The sequence below is a fragment of the Apium graveolens genome, chromosome 11 (genome assembly GCF_009905375.1).
Source record: "Apium graveolens cultivar Ventura chromosome 11, ASM990537v1, whole genome shotgun sequence".
Lineage (NCBI taxonomy): Eukaryota > Viridiplantae > Streptophyta > Magnoliopsida > Apiales > Apiaceae > Apium > Apium graveolens.
Window position 1 is genome coordinate 173,586,798 of NC_133657.1, and position 11,601 is coordinate 173,598,398.

The 11,601-nt window shown below is 35.9% G+C and overlaps 1 protein-coding gene across 1 annotated transcript; it reads left to right on the top strand.

Annotated features, from left to right (window-relative positions):
• The first annotated feature begins 454 nt into the window (after positions 1–454).
• On the top strand, positions 455–1,483 carry LOC141696146 (F-box protein At2g27310-like). Its single transcript, XM_074500331.1, has one exon. It carries the CDS (start codon positions 455–457, stop codon positions 1,481–1,483), a length of 1,029 nt encoding a protein of 342 aa, XP_074356432.1.
• Positions 1,484–11,601: the final 10,118 nt, after the last annotated feature.

Below are 11,601 nucleotides of genomic sequence, written 5' to 3' on the forward strand. Positions count from 1 at the left end.
ACAATTTGTCAACAAGTTACGTAAAAATATTTTAATGAAGAATTATTATTAGTTTGTACAAACAGAAAGAAGCGCTGATTAAAGATACCGAGAAAGAAACCCTGCTATTTCGGCAAGTATAGGTCACACCCTAAATGTGCTAAATTAAAGCCTAAAACTAGCAACGCGCCCCAGTTTCCAGAAGTACATCACGTTAGGAAATTGTCGCTGTCTTCTACACCATCAGAAATTAGTCATACATTTTCATGATTAACGTCGAGTCCACGTTTTTTATATTTAAGATACTACTAGTACTGTTTCATATGGAGCCCGCCGTACGTAATCAACACTTATTTTACTAATTTCATTCACATTGTTGACCAAGAGGCCTGCATTATTTTCTAACTATAAAATATAGGATTTAAATACATGCATTTGCATCTCTATTCTATCACTCATTCACAAAGATTCAAATATGCCATCTTACAATTCTGATCATCAGAGAAATAGTTCTATTCTCGATATTCCTTCGGATATTTTTCGCACTAATATTTTGACCCGGCTTGATGGTTCTAGTCTGGTTTCAACAGGATCTGCATCTTCTGAGTTAAACAAGTTCTGTAAGGATGAGAATCTATGGAAAAATATCTGTAATTCCACTTGGCCTTCAACGGATGATCGTCGTCTTCTCGATATTATTGATACTTTTCCGGCAGGCTACCGTTCATTTTTCGCCGACTGTCACCCATCTTTGGACCACAGCCCTAACCCTAAGGTCCACCTTGATCAAGAAGTTGACGATTACTGTTCACTGAAAATATCAGAACTAATATCAGCCGTTGATATTCACTACGACAACAAATTGATATATTCCAAGGTACATGCCACAGAAACATCTACTGATTGGTTTCTATCTTCTCCTTTCCGGGTCGATCTTCTCGACCCAAAAGAAACCATTCCAACACCAGTATCGGTGTTCGAAGGTAACGTGGATTTATTCCGCTCTCAACTCGACAAGAATCTGACTCTGAGTTGGATTCTGGTCGATCCCTTAAATCGGAGAGCTGCAAACCTATCAAGTCTGACACCAGTGTCCGTCGAACGTCACTGGCTTAACCAAGACGTCCGGGCACATTACATGACCTCCTTACCAGGGTTTTTTGTTGGAAAATCATTGGAGTTTGTGCAGTGTAGCATAGTAGTTGTATGTGGTGGGACAGGAGGTGACTTGCAGGTCAAGGAAGTGAGTTTGCAAGTGCAAGACATGGATGGAAAGAGTTTAAATGGAAGGGAGAGTTTAGTACTTTTGCATGAAGCAATGGAAGGTCAAAGGAAAAAGAAGGGGAAGAGAGAGGAGGAGAGAGAGAGGTACGAGGAGTTTATGGAGATGAGGAGAGAAAGAGGAGAGAGAAGGCAAAGGAAAGAGAGGAGGATGGACATGGTGTGTATGTTAGCTGGGATTACAGTTTTCATGGCTTTTTTTGGGTTACTTTGGTTAAGATGACAGGCGGTAATACTTACAGTTACGGCAGTTAATGTGATGTCAATCTTCACCACACATATATCCGATTATTTATTATTTATTTGTTCTTTTCAATGTCCTGCAAAACTTTTGTACTCCTATATTCAATTGATCAAATTCAAACTCCCATGCTTTAAAATAGGAAAATGTACCCGTGATTTTTTTGTTGAATATAAGATTATAGTTCGCCGAACAAGCCACACACGTTTAAAATTATAGGATGTGCCCTCTCTGACCCTCTTTGGGCAAGTGAAAGGTTTTTGAATGACACAATTCATAAATATGACCCAAAATAAACACTACATTCTCGAAATGCCGAACGAAATCCATGTTTGGAGTGCTATTATGATCATTTATTTTGTTTGTGCCTATTTTGGATATTTTATCTACAAATAATTACATTTTGGCCAATTTCTTCAAATTACATGTAAAAAAAATTATAAGGCGTCCCTCAATATAAAATAGATTAACATTCATTAATAACTCATTTCACACCGTCATATATTGTGAAAGATCATCCGTGAATATTTTCAAGTGAGTTCCTTGTATAAATATATCATTCTTCATTAGATATTGAGGCCTCGGGATTCAGAAGTATATATGATATGATATAAAAACCTCACTAGACCCGGACCTGTGCCACAGGTCCGATCCGCCCCAGGACCAAAATGACCCCATAGCCCATTTCCCAGAAAGCCTAAATAGGATACAACACGTGAAGCACGAGCCCAGGCACACATGACAATAACAACTATTAACGATAAATAATTGGAATAAGCAAGGCACGTGTCAGAAGGCCCTTGGTACATCCTTCAGCAATCTTCTCCTAGACACGTATAAGGCATCCATTCAATCCAGGCGTCCTCCGTTCACAGCAATAAACGGCCCTGGTTGAAAGGTACCAACCCCTAAATCATATCCCAGGGCCAAATATAGTCCAAGAAAAAAGGGTTTATGGGTGTCTCTCTTCTACACACTCTCATAAACTCATATGCACACACCCACGGCCTCTTCACGTTGTTATCTTCATCGTTCAAAAGTGAGTTCTTATGATAACATCCAAGCCCACAACCGAATACGTACTGGACCCAACAACCCACCACAGGTCAGTCCAAAAAAGCTAGCAATTTGGTATACATTGGTTGTTGACTTGTATATATAAAGGTCTCACACACTCTCATTCTTATCGACGTGGGATGTTACAAACACCTCTTCTTATAAACTCAACGTCCTCATCGAGCCCACAAACACACATACGCAACCTGGACAGTGCTTATGCACTTTCGAACCGGTTTAGAGCTCTGATACCATTTATAATATCTAAGCCCACAACCGAATGCGTACTGGAACCAACCCACCACAGGTTAGTCCGAAAAAGCTAGCAATTTGGTACATATTTGTTATTCCCAAACAATCTAACAAAGAATTACAGAAGGGGGGTTGAATGTAATTCTGGATACTTTTTCAATTTTAAGAACTGTTCTACTATGAATGTAAATCAGTGTTTGATTTGGCTAAAGTGTGGAATGAAAGTATTGAAGAAATCAAACACAAAGTAATCAAATACAAGTATTTAAAAACTTTGTGGTGGATTGAATTTATCCACCAGAGATATATATTAATTTGAGAACTTTGTGATGCAATGTATTTGCACACAGCTTCTTACAAGTCGAACTTACAAGAACAGAGAAATTCTTTACATATATTGCTTTATCTATTTCTCTGGTAATTGCTTACTAACTTGGATTTTATTTTACTTGTTATTCTCTGGTTTATATATCACCAAGTTACATGATAAAAAGACAAACAAATAGGACAAAATATTTCTAATCTAATCTCATGCTTCTTCATTTCTCAATCCAGCATCTTTGAATATCTTCAGTTTAGCATGGAAATGGAAATGTTTCTTTGTTCTCTAAAACCTATAATTAGGCTGCCGCATTCAATTTGCATACAATCAACGCATGTGACTATCAAGTCAGTATAAGCTACTCTTTTGAATTTGTTCATCCACTGAAACTCAGATTGATCATCCGTTGAAACTCTGTGGGATCATCCGTTTAGACTCTGGTTGATCATCCGTTGAGACTTAAGTTGATCATCCGTTGAAGCTTTGTGAAACATCCAGTTGAGACTGTCTTCATGGCAGTTAACTACATTTCATTTACACAAGATTACAAGACATCTAATATTTACAATTAACCTACCTATCTTGCATATCAATCTAGTAGTCAACATGACTTAAACATTCTATAACATCTAGTTCACTAAGGCATTACAATATGCAGAAATGTGCTACTAATCTTATTGAACATAAGCTACTTTTTCAACGGATGTTGAAGTGATCATACGTTGAAAGATACAAAAACACTAAATAATATCTACTAAGTGTTTTGTTTAACTTATCATCTAGTTCATAACATATTCTCAACAATCTCCCCCAATTTATGTCTACTGGAATTGTAGCCATAAATTGAGAGAAACTTGATGATAACAAAATACCCTTTGACTACGGACTGGATTATAGTAGATAAAATTTACAAGTGCTGCAATTTATTGACAAACATATAGAGCAAGGTTTGTAGAGAATCTCACAGGCCATTTTAAGGTGCTCCTTTAGACTGAGCAAATTTAGCTTATTTCCTTGACTGTCTGAACTTCTTTCCCAACTTCACATTGTTTTCCTCAATCTGGAATTGGAGTTGCCTGTAGAACTCAGATTCATCTTCATTTGTCTGATCTAGCTTTTCTTGCATCTCTATGAGAGTTTCATTGCTTGAAATCTTTAGCTGATCTTCCAATCTGAAGAATCTTCTAATGCATTTTTCATCTTTGAATTCCATTTTCCAGTATGGCCTCAAATGCACCCTATCTCCAGTAAAAGGAATTGTTAATACTCATGGGAGTGTAATTGGTCCTCTCCAGCTATTCCTTATCTCCTCAATTTTGTTTAATACCATTTTCTTGGCAACTATGTTGAACCCAAAGTTCTTCTTGATTGAGGAGAAGATAGTTATCAAAGTAGAATAACCTTCATTGAGAATTCTGTGAAGGGGCCAAGTCATCTCTCTTCCACCCTTGTACCTGAAGACTAATCTTTCTGGAAGATGTCTGTAAGCATCAATAGTTCTAACTTCATCTATCTCTTCCAGATAAAGATTTATGTCTGAGAATTCTTTAATGTCACAAATGAAGAGTTAATCTCCCTTGTTGACAGTTGTTAGATCACACACACTGTAGAAGGGGGTTGAATACAGTGTTTAGCACAATCAAATCGAATATAAGAACTCAAGTAACAGAAAACAGATTTTATTCAACACAATAAACTCTGTTACAATATGGAACTGTCCTCTCTCAGTGATGAACAAATTATCACGAGAGCTGCTAGAGTTACAAAGAATAATAACTTCGATAATCGTAACACTTATAGTACAAACTCTATGCCTGTATTTATATACTACACAGTTACAAGATAATCTTCTAATTGATATGGAATATAATTCTGCTTCCTAAAATATATCAACCAGTTATCTTTTCTTCCAAGTATTCTATTCTTCATAGAATTCCTTCTTCATGCACAATTCTTTCTGTCTTAGTCTCGATCTTCTTTCCTTTCAATCAGCCGCCTGCCTTATCTGAAAATCATCTTAAGTCCTGATATTATCTCCTGATAAATATCTTCTGAACCTTAAGTTCTGATAACTTAAGTTCTGATAACTTAAGTTCTGATATCTTAAGTTCTTTCTTCAGTATAAGTGCTGATTTCCAAGTTAAGTATTGATTTGTCCTGTAAGGTAAGATCTGAAATCTAAACACAAATCATATTATACATGACATTATCAAATATATCTAACAATCTCCCCCAACTTGTAAATTAGCATAATATACAAGTTCAACAGATATTTGATGATGTCAAAAACATTAAGTACAAATGCATGAGAATTTGACTAGATAACTACAACTTACCGTCCTTTTAGCTTTACCATCATTAACTTTTGATAACCGCTTCAGTCTGTATGAACTTCAGAATTTAAGTAGTTGTAGATTTTTGACTTGGCTTCAACTTTCAATTTCGTCTGATCTCTTTGATATCAGGAGTTGTCCTGAGATAGTTCTTCAACAAACATCTCTCTGCATATTCAAGTTCATTGACCATCCTCCTTTTAGCATTTATCAATTCAGCTGTATCTTCTCCAATTTGAAAAATAGCTGCTCTGAGATCATTTATCTTAGCTTTTCTTATCTCCTGATCTAGTCTTATCAGATATGCCTTGTTAGACTCTAGATTGAATTCCACAGCCTTATAACCCATAAAAGTAGTTATAATCCTAGCAGAGTTAGGCTTCATATCAACAATATCACCTTTGTGATCTCTGTACTTGGGACAGTATGTGTTGTCAGACTTTACAGAATAAAGCTTCTTCTGTCTTTGAATTTGAGACTTTAAATACCCTACAGCACTATCTGTTAATCTGTCTTTCACTTGAAGTAGGTATAGAACATGTTCCAATTCCTCAAAATACTTCAGTGGTATAGCATTTTTCTTAATCTGGTATACCCTTCCATCTGTCATAAAATATAACAAGATATGTTATTTCAAAAAGGTATGGTAAACCATTTGTACAGATTCAAGTCGATTCAATCTTTCAGGAGTTGCTCCAACACCTGGTTCACTTAAGGAAGTTGGATCATTGGTAGTGTTATATACTCTTCTTTCATCAGAACTACCCAACCCAGATTTATCTCTTGCTTCCTTTCCTGTAACAACTCTTGCTTCAAAACCACTTGTTGCAGTCTTCAATGGTTGAGCCTGTTTAGCTTTGGTGAATCCTGGTAGGAGTATCTTTGAAGGTTTAATATGAGCAATGTCAGAGGTTTCCTTTTCCTTATCTTCTGATATCAAGCCAACTTGAGCTATGTCAGAGGTTGCTTGCTTCACTGTCATATCAGAACTTACTATTTCTTGACTCTGAACAACATGAGCCATGTCAGAGGTTGTTTGAAAAATCTTCTTATGCATCAGAGTAAGATTAGCATCTGCTTCTTCATCAATTATTTCTTCATCCATAACTGGCATATAAACCTTTACAGGTTCATCAACTTTTTCTTTGCCCTTGGACCTTGGATCAATTTTCATTTATGATTTTGCCTTGGTTGCCTTAGAACTTGTTCTTTCCTTTATCACAATACCCTTAGGTTTTGAAAATTTCTTTTCAATAACAGAAGCTTCAGATTTTGTCTTGACACCTTCTGCTTTGAGTCTAGCTTCTTCTTCCTTTAGACTCTCAAAGTCCATTCCTGGATTTTCTTTAAGAAATAACTGCTTTGAAATTTCTTCATCAAGTTCTAGAAATTCACCAGAACTTATCCTTTTACCAGTATCAGAACTTATTCTTCTCCCAGTATCAGAACTTAGTTCCTTGACTTGTAATTCTAGATTTACTTGACGAAATTCCTTTGCCTTGACCTCTACCCTTATCAGAGTTTCCCTGGTCATCATTTCCATCATCCTTTCCTTGCAGTGTCTGAATAGATTTGCATTTGGACTTAATCACTTTCTCCCCCTTTTTGGCATCAGCAGGTAATAGAAGAGAGACAAGCAATTCCACTGAGGATTGGATCTCATTGAGTTGACTTTGGTGAGAAGATTGATTCTTCAGAATTTCTTCAATTTGAGTTTTTTGCTTCTCCTGAGTTTTCTCAATGTAGTCAATTCTGTCAAAGGCTAGCTTGAAAAATCTGTTTTTTTCAAGTTTCAGATTCATATCTTGTTGGATCAAGTTTTCTTGAATTTTATTCACCTTGTCATGAGTTATTGAGTGTTTGACCGTAGAAGATGTCCTTGTACTCAATGCAGTAACTCTCAGCTGTGCCTTGAAATCATCATTTATCAGCATTTCATCAGCTTTTGCAAGATGCTCAGCAAGAATCTTTTCAAAAGGAACAAAACTAACTGAGTTCCATTCTTTAGTCCACTCCTTTCCTCTAGAAGTTTCACTCCAAGGTACTGGTGCTTCCCCTATAACAAACTTCTTGACTAACTCAGCTTTATGAACAGTTTTTTGAGGTGCATGTCCTGATGGACCAGCTGCATCAGCATCTAAATTTTCAGCAGCTATACCAGTAATTTCTTCATTAGCAGCATCAGAACTTGTAGATCCTGCAGTATCAGCATCCTCTGATAAAATAGCGGTATGTGAGGCTATAGAGGCTTCAACATTTTCCTCTAAATTCTGATCTGCAGCCAGGTTCCGATCAATATTCAAAATTGATGTTGGTAATGGAGTGAGGTGAATTGGTAGAGCTTCCAAGTACAAAACCTCAGGTACAATCAGGTTATGAATATCAATTTCAGCACTTGTACCTGGTTCTTCAGTATGTACTGGATCAACTATAGGTGACATAGAAGGTATAGGTATCTTAGCTTAAGCAGTTTCTGGTTGTGAAGTTTCTGTTTGTGCAGAAGGAAGTAATTCAATAATAACTCATTCTATTGAGATCAGAGATTCCTGATCCCCTTCCTTAGCCGCTTCCACTACATTTGAATCTGACTCAACTATGTCCCTATGAGCTCTCTAGTTTCTTTAATTTCCTCAACGGTGGAGACATTGTAGGAGTTTTATCATCATAATTTAATTTTCTAAGCCTTTTGAGGGGCCTAGAACTCCCAGTTACAGTATCTTTCTGAGAAGAAACCTTCTCAGCTTCTACAATAACATGTTCTGATATTGGAACCTGTTCCTCAGCATCTGATTCATCTCGCAGAATAATTCTCCTTCTCTTCTATTGAGTCTGAGGTACTTTCTTAGTCCTCTTGGGTTTGGAAGATGAAGGCTGCACTGTAGGATCTGAAGGTTGAGGTTGAGAAGTTTGAGGTGTTTGTGTAGAGGTGGTAGGTGTTGATGGATGAGGTTCTGATGGTTGGACATCAGGATATAATTCAGTATATTTAACTGGATCGTAGGTTATTAAGGCTTGTTTGATAGATAAAGGAACTAGGAGGGGTCTTAACACAACCTTCTTATTATCAGTAGATAATAAGTCATTATAAGCTCTTTTAGCTAGTCTGAATGATGAAATTAATTCACTAGCAGATTGGGGCTTATTATCACAACAAAAACTATAGATAAGCTGACAGAATCTAGCAAAATAAACAGTATTTCTATCTTCTGTCATTTTATCCCCAATAAAACCTAAGACAGCACTTGCATAATCAAAATCAGTTTGATTTATGAGAGCATACCCTGATTTGTTGGCTGAATATGGGAATTGCATCAAAATTGGAGCATTTGTTTGCAAAAGCCTTGGTTATGCAGTCAAAGAAGAAACTCCATTCCCTCCTTATGAAAGATCTCTTCAACTGACCCAGCTTTGCCAATGTCCTCTCATACCCCAGACTGGCCATCATGTTTTGAAGAACTGGCTCTTCAACAGTAGAATAAACACAGTTCTCAGGCAGCTGCAGTGCTTGTCAGACCGTAGCCAATGTCACAACATACTCATCCTCCCCTGATGAAAAAATAATACTTGGGGACCCTTGAGCACCACCATCATCATATACTCCGCTTCTTCAGAACTCCAGTACTTGAGTACTAGAGACTGCTTCAGGTTCGGTCAGAGCGTACTCAATATCAAAACTAGCAAGAAAGTCCTGAATGAAGTGAGGTTCTGATGGGGCTTCTGACTTGCTAAGAATAGCGGAGAAGTTATTAGGAACAAACTTAGCTCCATCAAAAATTTTGTCTTTTGGTGCCATCTCTGTAAGAAATTAAGTGAATAAGAGAATGTTTGTAAAGTGTTTGTAAAAAGTCCTGAGAGAAAAACAGCTTCAGAAAATAAAAGACAGAGAGAGATAGAGAGAGAGAGAGAGAGTAAAAGAGATTTAGAATAGAAAAGTAAGGAAAAGATTAGAAAATCTTTTATCTCTCATAAATATACTCTCTCCACTCAACAGTCATATTTCTGAAGCATGGGATACACTTTACACCTGGCACCATGTGAACAGTCAGTAAACGGTTAGAATGAGAGTTAATGGGCACGTAAAATGAGCAATAATTACCGTGCACATGCAGTTTTTCAGGACATACACGTTAACCACTAACCCATAATGATTATGACTGTTTTATAACACATTAACCAATATTCTATAAAAATATTATCGTTCAAGTAATGACCAAAAATAAACCAAGTAAATAAATACTGTCACGTCAGTATCAAAACTTGATTATTATCAGGATTTAAAAGTCATCAGAATATGGCTCCTTAACTCGAAAAGTGAATGTGTATTCCTGTAATTATTCATACAAATACTGATATGGTTTCATCAGAACTTAATCATCAGAACTTCCATCAGAACTTGTACTCGGAATTTATGAAAACTGACACATAGACTGTTCATCTAAAACAACGTTGATCACCACAGTAATTTTCATCATTCATATGGAGTGTAAGTGTGTGCATTAAGCTAAATATCAGACAAAGATTAAAGTCTGATTCACTTCAGTACATCTTAGAAATAATGCATAACTAAGAACTTTGATCAAAATCTGTCACTATTCTGAAGTCTACTTTAGAATGAGTTTATACATGAGTCCACCTCAACTGTTTTGTGCTCATTTTATGCATCTTTTGAAATTCTATTTTACAGTGGCTTCTCAGTGTAAGTGAGTCACGACTGCTTATTAGAATTTATGCTGTCATCAGAGTATTTCTCTAGTAATCATAGAGTGTGAAAAGTCACCAAGAAAATTTATTTTGCTTTTCTAATACATATTACTTAATATCAGCAATGCACTTAGGTCTTCCCTTCCACATTTTTACTCTAGATCTCAAAGGAGTACCTAATTTTTATTTCTTTTCTTTTTTTTCATTTGATAAGTGGGGCTTATCAGCACTTAGTACATTCACCAGATTTACAAACATCAGAACTTAACAGATAAGAAGCATTATTCTAGTTTTTTGACTTAGTAATAAGATACACAAAGTAAACTTCAACTAAGCTCAATATCAGAATTTGCTTGTGTTAAAAGATTTCCACATGAACAATTACTTCAAACATGGGATCTTTAGTATATTAAAGACTACTAGGTCAGCATCTAGCACAGTTATCCTCATTGGATTAAATAGTCACAGAAACATTCATATCACTATCAGAGTTTAGAAATTCACATCAGACAACAATCAGCACTTAAGTAATTTTCAATTTAAGCACAGAATACACTAAGATAGTAATATCTGTAAATACTGATCATAAAGTATGATGTATCAGAACATAAACTAAGCAGATTTAGAGAAAGAACCTGAAACCATTTCAAGTTCATTTACCAATCTTGTAAAAGTAGCTTCACACAGTGGTTTTGTGAAGATATCTGCTAGTTGTTAATCTGTGGGAACAAAATGCAATTCCACTGTACCTTCATCCACATGTTCCCTTATGAAGTGGTACCTAATGCTGATGTGCTTTGTCATTGAGTGTTGAACTGGATTACCTGTCATAGCAATAGCACTTTGATTATCACAGTAAATAGCACTTGTTAGATCACACACACTGTAGAAGGGGGTTGAATATAGTGTTTAGCACAATCAAATCGAATATAAGAACTCAAGTAACAGAAAACATATTTTATTCAACACAATAAACTATGTTACAATATGGAACTGTCCTCTCTCAGTGATGAACAAATTATTACGAGAGCTGCTAGAGTTACAAAGAATAATAACTTCGATAATCGTAACACTTATAGTGTAAACTCTATGCCTGTGTTTATATACTACACGGTTACAAGATAATCTTCTAATTGATATGGAATATAATTCTGCTTCCTAAAATATATCAACCAGTTATCTTTTCTTCCAAGTATTCTATTCTTTATAGAATTCCTTCTTCATGCACAATTCTTTCTGTCTTAGTCTCGATCTTATTTCCTTTCAATCAGCCGCCTGCCTTATCAGAAATTCATCTTAAGTCCTGATATTATCTCCTGATAAAAATCTTCTGAACCTTAAGTTCTTATAACTTAAGTTCTGATATCTTAAGTTATGTCTTCAGTATAAGTGCTGATTTCCAGTTAAGTATTGATTTGTCCTGTTAGGTAAGATCT